The sequence below is a fragment of the Aquarana catesbeiana genome, linkage group LG07 (assembly GCF_042186555.1).
Source record: "Aquarana catesbeiana isolate 2022-GZ linkage group LG07, ASM4218655v1, whole genome shotgun sequence".
NCBI classification, from domain to species: Eukaryota; Metazoa; Chordata; class Amphibia; order Anura; family Ranidae; genus Aquarana; species Aquarana catesbeiana.
The window spans coordinates 287,154,793-287,173,614 of record NC_133330.1 but is presented as its reverse complement, the minus strand read 5'-3'; the positions used below and the strand labels follow the sequence as shown (position 1 = coordinate 287,173,614).

At 42.7% G+C, this 18,822-nt stretch overlaps 1 protein-coding gene across 3 annotated transcripts in view; it reads right to left on the bottom strand.

Annotated features, from left to right (window-relative positions):
- RABGAP1L (RAB GTPase activating protein 1 like) overlaps window positions 1-18,822 on the bottom strand; it is a 595,387-nt gene that overhangs the window by 111,204 nt on the left and 465,361 nt on the right. The window contains exon 1 of one of the 3 annotated variants that reach the window (XM_073593439.1): window positions 5,360-5,927. The exons of the other annotated variants lie outside the window; for them this stretch is intronic. Within the exon in view, the coding sequence (XP_073449540.1) occupies window positions 5,360-5,527 (168 nt within the window). The 5' untranslated portion in view covers window positions 5,528-5,927. Of the gene's footprint in view, window positions 1-5,359; window positions 5,928-18,822 lie in introns of those variants that run through there. 3 annotated transcript variants of the gene reach the window in all.

Here is an 18,822-nt window from a genome sequence, read left to right as displayed (position 1 = left end):
AAACAATTTATCATTTTCCTTCCACTTCACAATTATGTGCCACTTTGTGTTGGTCTATTACATAAAACCTCAATAAAATACATTTACGTTTTTGTTTGTAACATGACAAAATGTGGAAAATTTCAATGGGGTATGAATACTTTTTCAAGGCACTATTACTTTTCTGGGGACAATACAACATTTTAGATTTTCTTCTACTTTCACTTTCAATGATAATTGTAAGCAGGACAAATAGGGAGGGTGGATCTCCCTAACGGGGACACAGAACGCGATAAAAACTGACAGGTGTTCTAATCCTTCTCCCCTCTATCCAAAACTGAAAAACTTTAAAGTGATTGTGTAAAGGGAATAATATATAATTTTTTAAAATAACAAACATTTTATACTTACCTGCTCTGTAAGTGGTTTTGCACAGAGCAGCCCCAATCTTCCTCTTCTCAGGTCCCCCCTGCAGCCGGTCCTGGCTCCTCCCATTGACTGCTCCCATAGCAAGCTGCTTGCTATAGGGGCACTCATGCGGGCTCGCTCCTGAGCTGCGCCTTGTGTGTCCTTTGACACAAACGTTGTGGCTCGGCCAATGGCTCCTGTTGCTGCCTCTGAGCCAGTGCAGAGAGAGAGAGAGAGCCAAACACTGTGCAAATTTCTTTCCTCTAACCAAGGGTTGCAGGAAAGGAATACACACGATTCCCCCATCAACACAGAGAGTGCTGACAGGGGAATCCCTCCTGATGAGCAATTGTCTGCTCTGGGAAGGGGGGAAGCCATCGATTATGGCTAGCATATAACAGCTGCTAGCAATAATCACAAGAAAATCCGGCAGGCTGGTTGTACCCAAGTTGATCAAACGCTCAACTTGGAACATTCAGCCTGCCCATTAACGGTTTGAATCTTGGAAGGTTCATGCTGAACCGGCTGAAATTCGAACAGTGTATGGCCAGCCTTAAGGTAAAAAACCTTCTGCCTTCAGAACCACTTTAGGAATACATACTTGAATAGATTTTTTTTTTTTTTAAAACTAGTCCAGTGTCACTCAAAGAGGAACTGCAGTCTGCTCACATAATTTGTAATAAAAACATCTTTTGCCAGCCATTCTGAAGCTTCCCTCCAACCACTTTGCATATTATTTTATATATAGGCATACCCCACATTTAAGTACACAATGGGGTTTATTTACTAAAGCTGGAAAGTGCAAAATCAGGCTCACTTCTAAATAGAAACCAATGAGCTTCCAGGTTTTATTACCAAAGCTTAATTGAACAAGCTGGCGTTAGAAGCTCATTGGTTTCTATGCAGAAGGGAGCCTGATTTTGCACTTTCCAGCTTTAGTAAATAAACCCCATTGTGTACATAAAAGTGGGGTATGCCTGTATACTGTGATTCTTTACTTGCCAAATATGCTGCAGAAATCTCTCTCCACTGAGTCTGGCTGCAGCCAAAGCTGTGGGCAGCTGAAGTTTCACTTCCTAGATTTACACAGACACACAGAGACACACTTCCAGCTCTGCAGCTCTAATTGACCCTCTTATGACTCATCCCCCCTCCCTTCTTGACAAACTTTCACTAGAGTGAGTGAGAGAGAGCTGTGCATGATGTCATAAGCCTAGGCTTTTTACCAGACAAGAAACAGGAAGTGGGCTGTATAAGGGATTTATTGGCAGAAAAAAAATGTTTTCCTATCCAAAGTTAAAACAACAAGGACAGAAGATTTAATAGATGGAAAGATGAAAAAATGACTGAAGTTCCTCTTTAAAGCTTTGCTCACTTTGAGCACCCAATCATATGCAAGAAAAAATAAAAATAGGACTTTGGATTGCACATGATTCGATTATTAAAATAAACACAGCTTCACCTTACTTACTAAAGTATATGAACTTTTACTGTGCCTAGGGAACAGTCTATATTCTTAAAGAGGTTGTAAACCTCCATTTTTCAAGTTATACCTATAGGTAAGCCTATAATAAGGGCTTACCTATAGGTACAGTAAATATCTCCTAAACGTGTGCCGTTTAGGAGATATTTACTTTGTACTGTGCTGATGAAGTCATCGGCGCATGAGCTGTGAAGAAACAGCCCTTCGTGCTTTTTTCTCCACTAGCGAGTGCCGTGACGTCACACGACTCCGGCCAGTCACAGAGCTGGAGTCTGCAGCCCCAGAAGGAAGAGGGGCGAACATGGATGCGGCCTCCAGCGGGGACAGCGCAGGCTTCGTTTGCAGGTAAATGTCACATAATGTGCTAGTATGCAATGCATTCCTTTTTAAGTAACTCAGTTCCGATGTCTTTATCATAAAATACTGGCCTACATTGACTGCACCATTTCATTTCAATAGCAAGACTTTGGTTTTCCAAGCACTAAACATTTGAAAGTTATGTATATATGATTTTAGAGCCCTGGTGCCCAGCCTGAGGGCCCCATGCAGGCCTTTGGGACTTTTTGTGCGGCCCTCAGGGCCCTGGCATACACTAATCTGTGTTTCCATATTGCCCTGCTATAGTGAAGATTTCTAGCAGCCTCATGTAATGTGTCTCCAGTCTATGGAGCATGTCTCCAGCAACTCCTTGAGCAGGGGTTCAGGGGGGGGGGGGGTCAATTTAATTGGGACCCGCATCAGCATTATGGCTGCCCTCAAAGGGCTGATTCTTTGAGGTTATATACATTTTTTCAGGGCTTTTTTTCTCAGAGATTAGATGCAGGAACCCAACTAAGACCCCTTTCACACTGGAGCGTTTTGCAGGCGCTATAGCCTTAAAAATAGTGCCTGCAAACCACCCTAAAACAGCTGCTCCATTCACTCCAGTGTGAAAGCCGTGGGCTTCCACACTGGAGCGGTGTGCTGGCAGGGTGTCAGAAAAAGTCCTGCCAGCGGCTTCTTTGGAGCGGTGAACTCACCGCTCCTCCACCGCTGCTCCCCATTGAAATCAATGGGGCAGCCCTGTGATACCGCCGGCAAAATGCCGATCCGGTGGCATTTTGCGGGCAGGTTTAACCCCTTTTCGGCCGCTAGCGGGGGGTTAAAACAGCCCCGCTATCGGCCGAATAGCGCTGCTATAACGGCGCTAAATATAGCGCCACTTTACCGCTGTTGCCGGTGGCGGCACAGTGTGAAAGGGGTATTAGTGTTTCCAAGTGACAGTGGTGAGAAAGGAGTGTAGGGCGAGAGCTGGAGGTGGTGGAACTCTGCTCCACCACGTTCCAGGTGGAAAAGGCCCTAGATGCAAGGGCCATATAAAATGGCCTGGCGGGCTAGATTTGGCCCTTAGGCCTTGTGTTTGACATGTGTCCTTTAGTATGTTCACAGCCTTGTGCAGCATGTCTGCAGTCTCTGACCATCTCTTGCATTATGTCCACATTCTCTTACAATATCTTGTAACATGCCAACAATCTTTGGCCATCTCTTGTATCATGGCCTTAGTCTCTGACTATATCCTGTTGTGTCTCTGCTGTCTCTGATCATGAAAAATCACTGAATTTTATGTGCAGCACCTTGGTGATGTCAGGGGCCACACTTTCTGCCTCCCATATCAAGAAAGTTGACCACCCCTGTTTTACAGTATATCTAAGTCAGGGGATATGCAGTTAGCGAACCTCCAGCTGTTGCATAACGACAAGTCCCATCATTCCTCTGCCTCTGGGTGTCATGCTTGTGGCTGTCAGAATCTTGCTATGCCTCATGGGAATTGTAGTTCTGCAACAGCTGGAGGTCCGCTAATTGCATATCCCTGATCTAGGCCCTAACTAGGTGACATCAAGTTTTCCAAAGTACTGTGTAAAACAATTATCACAGCTTTTTTCCATTAAAAAGGTCCTGAATTAAAATCAATACACAGAGGCACTTACAAATAATACATGAAACAAACTGGAAGTCTTTTTTTTTCTTTTTTGCTAATAGTGATTATCTAAAGCCATTTGATTTTTCTAACCATAATGTTTTTCTTAAGGTAGATTTCCTAGAAAATTGTAAATACAGCTTTTCATACCCCTCTATAAAGTAATATGAAGGGACATCCTAGCAGCTCCAAGGAGTTATCTTGGGACACAGAGCTGTGCCATGTTGCATATGACACCTGCTGGTGAAATCTGGTATTGTAGTGAAAACAGAAAAAGGTCATCAATGGTTGCCCATTGTATTTTGCCATGTACTGTAATCAATGGGATGAGAATTTTAACTGCAGCATTTAGGGATCACCTGTGTTATTATATTTAGGTATTTAAATCAAACAGGGGGTTTTCCCTCTTTGAACAGGTATTGTACTATTTTCTGCATCTTAGAATATTTTAGTACACTGTCCCCACAGGTAGTAGATTACACTGATCAAAAGCATGTATTGTATTTAGCAATTTGTCTCAATGTCCAGGTTCTTATTTATGCAATTGCATTTTTATTGAATTATGAAACAGTATAAATGACAAGCAACAAATATACAGTACAATCATACAATAGATCATACTTCATTGCTCCACATTCCCACAATTTGGAAAACATAGGCAACACATGATTAACAGGTGAACTTTCTCATTCCCTGTGACTGCTGCAATAATTTTATCTAATGCCAGTCCTAGTCTAGATATAACAATTCAATAAAACAAGAAAGTTGTTATACCGTGACAAGGATTAGAATAGTCGACTAACAAAACTTTCTGAAAGGAAAACCCTGAGCTTCCCACATTAACTAAATACATTCTAGCCGTCATGTTCTACTGCAGGTCTAAAATGGAACTACAATTCTGATTGCTTGCTTTGGTCAGTACAGGCACTTTTGTGCCGTAGAGGGTATATGTTTCTCAATTGTACAAGTCTTACAATTTTTTTCATCAGTAAGTGTCTTTAGAAACCCAAAAAAGGCCTCAAAATAGCTCCCTCTTCATTATCATAAGAATGCAGGTCAATGTCATGGTCATATAAGATATCTAAAATGTCAACAAGGCCATTGGGCAATCCCGTCTTGTGCTCTTTTAAGAAAGACTGGGGAGATGTTTCCTCCAGCACTCATTAAATGACTGGCTGATGTAGCAAGACGGTACTCTTGCCTTGAAAAAGGCATAATGTTATCTACTGCATCCAGATCACCTATCTTTAAGCTGTGGTCAATAACCCTTAAGAAACATAGTTCCACCCTCCAAAACCCACAACATTCTTATGAGTGAATCCATGGTTTTATGAGTAAAGGACACATGATCTTGGGGTGCAACAGTTGGACAGGACACATAGTTGACAAGGTTGGTTCCAACGCTTTCTGCAAACAGAAAAGTGCACACACAACGCCGCTAACATATGACAAAGCTCATGCAGGAAAAAAAATAACATGCAGATCCCGTGTTCCCTCCCCGGGGTAGAATGACGATGCAACAAGTCTCTCACCGCCAGAAGTCGGGGTACAAACAAGCGATGCCCCATTCCCAGCAGCTCCAGGACGCGACAGGCGTACTCATTGACAAAGTTGCTCTTCTCATCCTGAATTTCCTGTGACTTTTTCACAGGAGAGGAAAGCTTGGGGGCTGGTGGGGTGAAAGGTATCCTCTCCTCCATGGAGGTTTTCCGGAACACCCTCTCCTAACCTTATTGAGCCCGGGAAGGAATGCTAGCAAGTGAATTGGTGTGGTGGTGCATAAAGTCAATGCTGGGCATGTAGGCAATGCCAGTCTGCCTCATTGCACATGGAAATCATCTTAGGAGGAACACAACCAGACATCCATTAAGAAGCACGGCACAGGTGCGTACTGACGCATCTACACCCAACATAAAGGCACGGTTAATTTAGAAGTCATCATAGCAGAATCAGAATGGAGATAGCCTGATGGAAAGGACCCAGCAGAGAATGCAGGGGGAAAAGTCAGGCCCAGCTGCTGGATGTGTGTGCTTGGATGGGGCTGCAGGAACAAGCGATGAGATCACTGCATCCACCGGAGCTGCTGCTGCTACAGCCTCTCATCATGAATCAGTAATGAAGGAGGGAGAAGGGAGGTGAATGAGCGAGGATGGAGGGAGGATGCTTGCTAAAGGATGCTGTAATCAGAAACCAATAGAAAAGCCCCTAACGCACATCATCCACACCCTGCTTTTTACAGCTTTCCAGTTTCCTTAAATAATCCCAGCCCTCTTTTTTTTTTTTTTAAATACCTGTCCTTAGTTTTACACCCCCCCCCCCCCTTTATTAAGCTGAAAACAGAAGAAGGTGCACTCAAATGATCTTTTTATATTAGTGTGCAAAATACAGCTCCTGCTATATCTTTCTGTATGCAATCATTTTACATAGTAGATGACAGGGCAATGCCATGTTGACCACCAGCATTTGCAGACAGATTGCTCCTGGTCAGACAGGTGGTAATGGGAACCTTGCTCATGTTTAAAATACTGGGAATGACATTTCCTTAGAAGATTTCAGGATGAAGTGGAAAGTGCTAGGCATGTTCCTAAGAAGCAGGTGGCAGGGCTGAAGTTAAGCGATAGCGTCCTCTAGTGTGAGACACCCGATTTGCCATGTAAGGAAATGATTATCTTCCGTCTTGTGAGCACATCTGCTATTCTACAGCCTCCTGCCAACCTCACAGATATAACAAGGCTGCTTGGCAATACAGAAGGATTTTCATGAATATGTTTGCCAATGGCGTCCATGAAAACTGCAATATGATCATTCATTCATATATTTAAAATTGTAATCAGATCTTAAAAAAAACGAAGGGTATATAATTATTTCTGACCCCTAAGGCCTCATGTACACTGCTGCTGCTTAGGAGCAGTCGGGCATTTTTTTCAACTGCTCCTGAACTCTACTCGATGTGAGTTTAGTTTAGAGACCTTTTTTGGAAAGCAAAAAAATGAGCTCAAACGCTGAGTTTAGAGGCACTTAAAGTGCCAACCGCTTCTAAACACGGCTAAATGTGGTAACTCGCGTTTAGCCGCAGTTCGTTTATAGGTGTTTTTCATTTTTGGCTATTTTGAAAAAAAAAAAAATTTATATATATATATATATATATATATATATATATATATATATATATATATATATATATATATATATATACATTTTTTTTTTACACCTCAAATGCTTCTAAACACAAACGCGGCATGTAAACGTGGCAAAACTGACGTTTTTAACGTGGGTTACTATCTGTCGAGTTAAATCATTCAGAAGAGGTTGTAAAAACATCCCGTGTACATTATGGCCTCTTTCACACGAGGGATCCGTATGTCCGTTTTCGGATGAAAAACGGACATACGTGTATCCCTGTGGAGCGTCGGATGTCAGCGGTGACACTACGGTCCGTCATCACCCGATCCCCCATAGAGGAGAGCGGCGCTCTGACAGGTCTGTCGCTGCACAGTGTGCAGCGATGGACCTGTCATCTTCCTGCTCAGCGGGGATCGGCGGAGCGATCCCCGCTGAGCAAGCGGGTGTTCACGGGGCGGATAATCACTGATCCGCCCCGTGTGAAAGAGCCCTTAGCCTTACAATTTTTTTTTTTAAATCTGGAAATACCTAGAATCAATCAGGCAAACAAAAAAAGTTCCAATTGATTTCTGCATGCTTTGAAAGTTCACTTTTACCTTTTGCTTCTTTGAGAGTGCCTATCTCAGCCCTGTTTTTAGATTTTTGATAGATTCTTAAATCTGAACTGCAGACAAACAGCTACATAGATGAAATACATAACACATATAAAAGGAGCAGTTTTAGCTGCCAAAGGATTTGTATTTCTGTCCATCTAGTCCTGAGATTTACACAGCTCTGCCGCACAGCACAGACATGTCTGTCAGGGCAGGAGACCTGCTTTTTTTTGTTTTATTATTGCAATTAAACACTTAACAGGTCTTGTACCTCCTGGCCTATGATTGGGCAGTAAAAGAAGAAGCAGCAGACTTCTCTCGGTCACACTGCTCTCTCCTCCAATGAGTGGCCTTGTTAGCACGTGAACACTGCAGCACAGATAACTGGCTTCTTTTGCTTCTGTTCCTTTCTCAGACTGAGCTTACACCGCTTCCTTTTATAATAAAAGAATAACAATTAAAAAAAAAGAAGATACAGCCTTTTCTCTACTCAGCAGTCGCAAGTCCACTGACATCATCAATTCTAATGCTGAGCCCAATGACCTACATTGAACTTGAGGACTGGGAAGGAGCAGTTTACTGCCGGAGTGTAGTGGAGAAGATGAGAGTGTCGGCTGCTGGGTAAGTGGAGAATCAGGTAAGAAAACGTGCTATTTGTGGCCCACTAGACCTAAATGAACAGTAAACCATAGCCGTGAGGGGGTACTCCAACTGCAAAGAAGAATTTTTTTCCTTACTTAGAGAGCGGCTTAAATTATTTATTAATGAATAGAGACCCTAAATGAAGAGGGGATGACCCAAGGAATGGGCTAGCCGTTTTGATGCATTCAATAATCATTTTATTCATCGGATTTTGTGACTACCTTTTTATTACAATTTATGCTAATATTGATATACTTCACAAGGATGAGGCGCTTTACCTTCTTTGTATTTATTTATAGGAGATGCAAAGGTGTACAGACCCTCTGGGAGAAACAACTAAAGAAATATGCTTTAACAGAATATCAAGCACTCTATTGAAGTTGATGGCACTATTGCTACATCACTTTACCGCAAACCTACCGTGGGCAATCCGATATTGCATGCCTCTAGTGCACATCCCGATGCACTTGTTCGTAGCATCCCCTTTGGCCAATACCTACGCCTCAGGAGGAACTGCTCCAATGATATCCATTTCAAACAGGAGGCTGATTTTTTGTACAAATGCCTATTGGCGAGGGGATATACAAAAACCTGTCTGAAGAAGGCTTATAAAAAAGCGTGCAGTCGCTCCAGACATACGATCCTTTTCTCAGAACCTAAATGCAGCAATTTGGAGGCATTGAGATTTATTACCACCTTTTCCCGACCAGCACCAGATGATACGTTCTACTCTCTATTCTTATATTGTTATTTTGATTATGCTTTCTCAGGTTTGTTGTGCCTCTAAAGTCCGCTCAGGGGGTCCTTGTTGAACCCCCTTTTTTTTCTTTTCTATGACATACAATTTATACGAATGTGGCCATAGGAGTGTCCTTTTTTTCTATTTTTTTTGTCCAGAATATCAAGCAGTCATACAAAAGGGACTAGAGCAGCCTTTCTCAACTAGGGTTCCTCCAAAGGTTGCTAAAGGCGATGAGCAATTTCGGCCTTTCGGAAAAGTAAGCACTGACTGCATTGATCTTTTTAGCAATCTACAAGGGGGGATTCTTCCCAATGATCACTAATGTAAGAAGCATTCTTCCTAGTGACCACCAACGCAAGGAGCACTCTTCCCAATGACCACATGCAGGGAGCATTACTTCCAGTGACCACTAAAGTAAGGAGCATTCTTTTTTCAAATTGACCACTATTGTAAGGAGCATTTTTCCCCAATGACCACCAATACAAGGAGCATTTTTCCCAATGGCCACCAATACAAGGCGAATTCTTCCCAATGACCACAAATGCAAGGAGAATTCTTCCCAATGACCACAAATACAAGAAGTCTTCCCAATGACCACCAATGCAAGGAACCTTCTTCCCAACGACCACCAATGCAAGCAGCATTCTTCCTAAAGACCACCAATGAAAGCAGCATTATTCCCACTGACCACCAATGCAAGGAGCATTCTTCCCAATGACCACCAATGCAAGCAGCATTCTTCCCAATGACCACCATGCAAGGAGCATTCTTCCCAATGACCACCAATGCAAGCAGCATTCTTTCCAATGACCACCAATGCAAGCAGCATTCTTTCCAATGACCACCAATGCAAGGAGCATTATTTCTAGTAACCACTAAAGTTAGGAGCATTCTTTCTTCCCAATGACCACCTCTGCTAGGAGCATGCTTCCCAGTGACCATTACACTAAAGTGCCATGAGCTGTAGTTAGAGTAATTATTAGCAGAGGTTCCCTGAGACAGGAAATGTAATCAAGGGTTCCTCCATGTTAAAAAAAGGTTGAGAAAGGCTGGTCCAAAAGCCTGCAGTGTGCATTATATATAAAATGAAACTAAAGTGGGATATGTAATATAAAATCCTTGTGATCACAACCCTCTAGAGTAATGTGTGTTATTACAGCGCCACTCTGTACCCCTAATTTACCTTAAACACATTTTCCTGTGTTTGTTCCTCCCAGGGAAGTATTATTGGACAGTCAGCAACAAGGTGATTTATCAGCACTGTTCAGCTCATTAATCTAACAAACACAACCTAGTTTTCAGCCATAGTGGGAGATGAGTGCCTTGCATGACAGTCACATCTGTGCCCTTGAGCTGTTCTAATGAAATCATGGCACTGAAAGAAGGAGAGAGGAAGAGAGACATGAAAAGCATATCATGCAGGATTGCTCCTAATAGCAGAGAAATTGGCTTCAATGGGATGAAATGATTGTGCTATGGCTCTCTGAAGGCAGATGTGTCTATAGTCCTTTCACTGGCTCCGCACTGAACTCACTGAGAGTTAAATAAGAATCTGCAGCGGAAGCGCCATCCGTTATGAACACGAGATAAAGCAGGAAACTCCTTCTACTACAAAGCCATATGATCAGACAGGAGCGTGCATGAATTTTCTCAGCAGGTAAAATCAGGTCAATGTGCTGGCAGGCTGGATTACATACAAAATGGCTTCACTGGGCTACACTACACTGAAAAATACACAGAGGGAAATAATAACTGCAATCACTATTAAAGGCTCACAGATTCCTATTAAAATGCTGTCAAAAATGTTCTCATTCACTGAACCATGGAAATATGGAATGGAGAGGTAAATATTTTGCTGTGTCATTTCTAAAGGCAATCATCATTCAGAAGAGTCTGAAGTGAGATCTGTCAGTCAGTGCACAAAATGGAAATGCTGGAAGTTGTAGTTCTACAAGAGATGTACCACTGGGAAACATGCTGCAGATTTTATGTCTACATGAACAGTAATGTTACCATTGTCTTGGACTTGTAATTCTACAGAGACAGAAGAGACGGCACTGAGGAACATGAGGGAAATCATTCAAGCACTGTAACTGTGGCCAGGCTGTGCAGATAATCAAACATCTACATATTATTAAGCAGTAAATTAACTTCTAAACAAGCCATTGCTGGCCTGGGTAGCTGTGTAGCAATTTATACTCAAAGTTCAGAGAAGAAGCACCGAAGTTACTGCTTCCATCTGCTTCCCTCTCCCAGTAGTGACTCGGCAGCCTTCCAGTCTCTAAAAGAGAAGTATGGGAATAAACAGAAAAAAAAAACCACATTCATAATCACCCTGATGGCTGCAGCATCGATCTGATGCTGAAGCTGCCCCCTGCTGGCTCTACATCAAGAACTGAGCAATCAAATACTGCTGATCGCTCAGTTCTCAGTCTCCAGTGAGCAGAGAGCCAGTGACTGTCAGTCATCGCTTTGTACTCTGCCCCTCCTGTGCCCATTGGAGCGCCGAACTGTGGAGCGGGCTGGAACATCTGTCTCGGGTTCTCAGCAGCATGCTGAGAGGCTAGGCCAGCTTGCTGGTTAGGCATCTGGGCAGAAACCATCATTATTATCTGGATCCCAGCAGAGCCTGGATCGGCTCAGTGACGTTCAGCTGACAATGGGCGTTCATCTGCTGTCAGCTGAATATGGGTCACAGGAGAGCTGAACTAAGTGCACAGGTATGGTTATTTTTATATAGTTACAGTATCTCACAATAGTGAGTACATCCCTCACATTTTTGTAAATATTTTATCATATCTTTTCATGTGACAACACTGAAGAAATGACACTTTGCTACGATGTAAAGTAGTGAGTGTACAGCTTGTATAACAGTGTAAATTTGCTGTCCCCTCAAAATAACTCAATACACAGCCATTAATGTCTAAACCGCTAGCAACAAAAGTGAGTACACCCCTAAGTGAAAATGTTCAAATTGGGCCCAAAGTGTCAACATTTGGTGTGGTCACCATTATTTTCCAGCACTGCCTTAACCCTCTTGGGCATGGAGTTCACCAGAGCTTCACAGGTTGCCACTGGAGTCCTCTTCCATTCCTCCATGATGACATCACGGAGTTGGTAAATGTTAGAGACCTTGAGCTCCTTCATCTTCCATTTGAGGATGCCCCACAGATGCTCAATAGGGTTTAGGTCTGGAGACATGCTTGGCCAGTCCATCTCCTTTACCCTCAGCTTCTTTAGCAAGGCAGTGGTCGTCTTGGAGGTTTGTTTGGGGTCGTTATGTTGAAGTACTGCCCTGTGGCCCAGTCTCCGAAGGGATATGATCATGCTCTGCTTCAGTATGTCACATTACATGTTGGCATTCCTGGTTCCATCAATGAACTGTAGCTCTCCAGTGCCGGCAGCACTCATGCAGCCCCAGACCATGACACTCCCACCACCATGCTTGACTGTAGGCAAGACATACTTGTCTTTGTACTCCTCACCTGGTTGCCGCCACACACGCTTAAGATCAACTAAACCAAATAAGTTTATCTTGGTCCCATCAGACCACAGGACATGGTTCCAGTAATCCATGTCCTTAGTCTGCTGGTCTTCAGTAAACTGTTTGCGGGCTTTCTTTTGCATCATCTTTAGAAGAGGCTTCCTTCTGGGATGACAGCCATGCAGACCAATTTGATGCAGCGTGTGGCGTTTGGTCTGATCACTGACAGGCTGCCCCCCCACCCCTTCAACCTCTGCAGCAATGCTGGCAGCACTCATACGCCCATTTCCCAAAGACAACCTCTGGATATGATGCTGAGCACGCGCACTCAACTTCTTTGGTCGATTATGGCAAAGCCTGTTCTGAGTGGAACCTGTCCTGTTAAACCACTGTATTGTCTTGGCCACCTTGTTGCAGCTCCGTTTCAGGGTCTTGGCAATCTTCTTATAGCCTAGGCCATCTTTATGTAGAGCAACAATTCTGTTTTTCAGATCCTCAGAGAGTTCTTTGCCATGAGGTGCCCTGTTGAACTTCCAGTGACCAGTATGAGAGAGTGAGAACGATAACACCAAATTTAACACACCTGCTCCCCATTCACACCTGAGACCTTGTAACACTAACGAGTCACATGACACCGGGGAGGAAAAATGGTTAATTGGGCCCAATTTGGACCTTTTCATTTAGGCCCCTTTCACATGAGGTGGATCTGCTCAGTGGACTCCACCAGCTCACCGGGAGATTGCTTTGTTGATTCCCGCTGAGCTGGCAGGTGATAGGTCCGTCTCTGCTCACTGTGCAGAGACGGACCTGTCAGAGCTCCACTGTCCTCTATGGGAGATCGGAGGAAAATGGATCCGCCTGTCCATTTTCATCCGATCTGCTGGACGAATGGAGAACGTATTGCCATCCATCTGATTTGAGCGGATCTTATCGAATCGGGTGGCAGGCGGGTGTCAGCGGACACATCTCCGCTGACATTCGCCTGCCCATACAATTCAATGGGTGGCCCGCTTGGATCCGCCTGTCGGATCCAAGTGGGCCTATCGTGTGAATGGGGCCTTAGGGGTGTACTCACCTTTGTTGCCAGCGGTTTAGACATTAATGGTTGTGTGTTGAGTTATTTTGAGGGGACAGAAAATTTACACTGTTATACAAGCTGTGTACTCACTACTTTACATTGTAGCAAAGTGTAATTCCTTCAGTGTTGTCACATGAAAAGATATGAAAAAAATTGTTACAAAAATGTGATGGGTGTACTCACTTTTGTGAGATACTGTATATTGGTTCAGATTAGACCAATGGTACTATATGTATAACATACCTGTGGGATCCCTGTGCAAGCTGAAAATCACTACAACAGATTCATAGAGTGATCAACACTAGTTTCCAGGTCCCATGTTGAGCAGCTGTCCTGCTGTATTCCGAGCACAGAAGGTCAAATGCTCAGCATGGCCACCATTCAGAGATTGTTTTGCATCTTCTCAAGTGTTCTCTGATTGGACAAGGTGATGTCACACTGTCCACTTCATCCAATCAAGAAATCGTTTTGCATTACCTCAATGGATGAGTTATCTGATTGGAAAAGATAATGAGGCAGGATGGTGGTGTCACATTCTCTACCTCATCCAATCAGGGATTCGCTTTCCATCCCCTCAATGACTGCAAAGCGTTCTCTGATTGGACAAGGTCGAGAGGCAGGGCGGTGATGTCACACTCTTCAGAGAATGCTTTCCATTCATTGAGAAAATGCAAAGAATTCTCTGAATGGCGCCCGTACCCTGCGGCCATACTCCTGTGTTCACAATGCAGCCACTCAAAATGGATCCTGAAATCTAGTGGAGAGCACTGTAGAAGGGTTTTCTACTACAGTGATTTCCATTTCAAGAGCAGCCTCTCTCAACCAGGGTTCCTCCAGATGTTGCTAGGGTTTTCTTGATCAATGAGCAATTTCTGCCTCTCAGATGAGTAACCGCTGACAACAATCTTTTTCGCTATCTGTAAGAGGGGATTTTTCCCAATGATCGTCATCACACTAAAATACAGTGAGCTGTAAATACAGTAATTGATAGCTGGGGTTCCCTGTGACCAGAAAGTTATTTTTTAGGCCCCTTTCACACTTGTGCGACCTGAAAGTCGTGCAATTTTTCCGCAACTTAAAGCAATACCTGTGTAATCTTGAGGTCTATGTAATCAAAGTCGGACAATGTAGTACAGGGACTACTTTGAAGTTGCACAGATATGAATGGTACTCATTGGAAATCATGGGGTACGACTTGTCATGTGACTTTGCAGTCGCAGGACAAGTTGCACAAATGTGAAAGGGGCCTTAAGGGTTCCTCCAAAAATGTTGGAAAAGGCTGTTCTAAAGGGATCGCACAAGTATGGTACATGCATATAGTTACATTGGTCAAAGGTGGAGTTCTTCTTTAGAACATAAAGCAGGTATTTTGGGAGAAGGGTGAGCTGAGCAGCTAACCTGAAGAACTTCACTTCTTCTGCTTTTAACTTAGAGGATTAATTTATCCACAGTAACTGCAGCTACAGAGGTCAGTAATGGATTGTTTTAAAGCTCATTTACTCATTCGAGGCCTATGTCAGGTGAACTGCCCCTCCTTCCCCCTCCCTGCCCTTAAGGAGAGCTTGATACAGAGAATGGATGAGACAATTCGGGGACAGAAAAAACACATAAGCAGAACATTAACAGCATGATGTACAGAGAGATACATAGCTGAACTCAAACGTTCAATATGTTTTCTTAACTGTACTACATGTCCAAGGAGCATACTACAGTGTACACCTGTAAGAGGTCGTGTTTAACCGGATAGGGATGCACAGGTGCATTCCCATTGATGTCAACTGGGACGCAGCAGCTGCACCCAATTTGACATCCGTGTGGGAGTGGATGCAAGGCAACGGAGACTGTGTGAGTTCAGGGACATGCACCTGCACCCACACAGATATCAAATTGGGAGCAGTGACTGTGTCCAGACTGGCAGCTGGTTATGATGGCACCTAGTGCTACATACAGTGAGGGGAAAATGTATTTGATCCCCTGCTGATTTTGTACGTTTGCCCACTGACAAAGAAATGATCAGTCTATCATTTTAATGGTAGGTTTATTTTAACAGTGAGAGACAGATTAACAACAAAAATATCCAGAAAAACGCATTTCAAAAAAGTTATAAATAGATTTGCATTTTAATGAGTGAAATAAGTATTGGACCCCTTCGCAAAACATGACTTAGTACTTGGTGGCAAAACCCTTGTTGGCAATCACAGTGGTCAGATGTTTCTTGTAGTTGGCCACTAGGTTTGCACACATTTCGGGAAGGATTTTGTCCCACTCCTCTTTGCAGATCCTCTTCACAAGTCATTAAGGTTTTGAGGCTGACGCTTGGTAACTCAAACCTTCAGCTCCCTCCACATATTTTCTATGGGATTAAGGTCTGGAAACTGGCTAGGCTACTCCAGGACCTTAATGTATGGGATTAAGGTCTGGAAACTGGCTAGGCTACTCCAGGACCTTAATGTGCTTCTTCTTGAGCCACTCCTTTGTTGCCTTGGCCATGTGTTTTGGGTCATTGTCATGCTGGAATACCCATCCACGACTCTTTTTCAATGCCCTGGCTGAGGGAAGAAGGTTCTCACCTAAGATTTGACGGTACATGGCCCTGTCCATCGTCTCTTTGATGCAGTGAAGTTGTCCTGTCCCCTTAGCAGAAAAAAACACCCCCAAAGCATGCAACAAAAAATTGGTCTTGATTAATGGTGAAACACCCAGAATAGACGGCACCACATCCCTGAAGAAAAAATGAGTAAAGGTGGGGAAAAGCAAGGAATTTTAATGGTGCAGGAGAATCCACAAAAAAGAATAATATTGAATAAAAAAATATAATTTTTAATATACATTCAGAGATAAAAAGACAAACAAAAAAAAACCAGATATTTCACAGGTATTGCAGTGTTTTACAGTTACGGTGGTCACAACAAGCAGGTAAATTTGAGATGATAAAGTCACACATTAACTCGACATGTTTCGCTGAAATACTTCCTCAGGGGATGTGCAGACCAAAAACTGATATCAACATAAACTCTACAAGCATGGAGATAAAGAAATAAAATAAGCAAACAGACAATTTATACATATTTATGTTACTTTCAAAATACATAACTCAAAAAGGAGAGCACAGTGTATATTGGACACAGCACAAAAAGTGCTTACCCCAGAGCAACCTGGGGTTGCACAAAACCCCAAAAGAGGCCATCTCGGTGCAGTCACAGAGGACAGAAGGGTCAGACTAGGAGTAAAGAAAAAAAAAAAAAAAAAAAAAAATAATATATATATATATATATATATATATATATATATATATATATATATATATATATATATATATTATTTTTTTTTTCTTTACTCCTAGTATTGTTCTATATATATTATTTTTTTTTTTTTTTTTTTTTCTTTACTCCTAGTCTGACCCTTCTGTCCTCTGTGACTGCACCGAGATGGCCTCTTTTGGGGTTTTGTGCAACCCCAGGTTGCTCTGGGGTAAGCACTTTTTGTGCTGTGTCCAATATACACTGTGCTCTCCTTTTGAGTTATGTATTTTGAAAGTAACATAAATATGTATGAATTGTCTGTTTGCTTATTTTATTTCTTTATCTCCATGCTTGTAGAGTTTATGTTGATATCAGTTTTCGTTGATATCAGTTTAAACATACATATATAGGTGATAACATGTGTATATGTAACGAGAGCTAAAGAAAAAGAAAAACGAATCCTGGCTGAAAACGACAAATGGCCAGGAAAACAAAGGGACATGAGTTCAGTACTTACTTTAAAATTATTAATTAACAAAGCATTAGGTGGAGGAAAGACTTCAGACGGCCTGCTGATGGTGATCGCAGGAATACAGTCTGGTGGCTATTAAAGTAGAAAAGAAAAGAATAAAGATGGGAATACAAGTTGCTAAATGTTCGACTGATTAATGGAAATGGGAAATAACTAAATAATGAGGTTTTATAAATTATCAAACTAAATCAAAAATAAATTCCACATAGGACATTGTCTCTCCAACTGATGTAGGAATAAATGGGTAAAGCATTATTTTTAAAAAAGGTGATTGAATCTAAAATAATCATGTGGAACTGAACAATAAGTCATATAAACGGAACAAGGGCATTACACAGTGTATGGTAAGGACTTATCAGTCACAAACACTGTTATGTTGAGTCTCACCCTCCGGCTCTGGCAGCAGAACTGCCAGATGAGCCGGCTTTATCTGCCCTCCATCGTGTTGGCGTGTGACGTCACCAACATGATGCGGATGTGTGGACACCTGTACGCATGCTCAGAGAGCCGAGAGCCCGATAAACTACAAGCTCCAGAATCCAATGCGTCAATGAGAAGGCTCCGACCGACGCACAGGCTAGAGGCTGGGCGAACGGCACGCAGCCCAAACAGAGTCCGCAGCGCAATCATGGGGCAGCAGGGTGTTTTAAAGGGAACGCTGTGAAGCTTGACCAGGAAGGGGCTCCTGACCTCCTGTTAGCGTGGCGTAGAATGGGCACAGAGTGAAAATCACAGTGTGCCCCGGGCATCTGTGCGACTGCTATGGACCAACCCTGGGGGAGTGAGAGTAGGGAAGGCAGGGATAGACTGGGAAGGAAGAGACATGACGGAGTAGAAGGTGAGCACGGCATTCAGGACCACCCACAGCCGAAACCCATCAATATGTCAAAATAACAGTGCGCTCTCCAGTTTTATACCTTAATCTTTACAAAAATACAAATATACAATTAAATTTTCATTGAGTACATTAAATATACAAATTAAGAAATGAAAAATCAATAATAAATGTTGAAAGAAAAGGAAAAAACAAAGCATAAAAATAAGTAGAAAAAAAAAAAAAAAAACAGGGAAAGAGAAGAAAAACAAAAGGGGGGAGGGGAAGGAGAGGAGAGATTCCAGTACTAAAATTATTTAAAAAAGGCCTGAAACTAAGGCTTTCATTAAATCCAGGAAATGTGGTCGCTCTGAGGTCATATATCCAACGGGCTTCAAGTTGGAGCAGCGTCCTATCAACACTGCCCCCCCCCCTGCATCCAGTGGAACATGCTCTAATGCTAGAAATTTGATAGTATGGGGATTAAAGTCATGCTGAATACCAACATGTCTGCTGATTGCAGTAACCATCTTTCTTTTCTTTATAGGTTTAATATGATCCCTTATGTGTTTAAAGAAATGTTGCTTGGTTTTTCCAATGTAAAACCCGCCACAAAAACATTGGGCTAGATAAATAATGCCTGATATTTGGCAAGTAATCCTGGATTTAGTGGAATGTCATTTCCCATTAGGGAGTAGGAATGGAGATTTGTGGTCCACAAATTCACAAACATCACAGTGTCCAC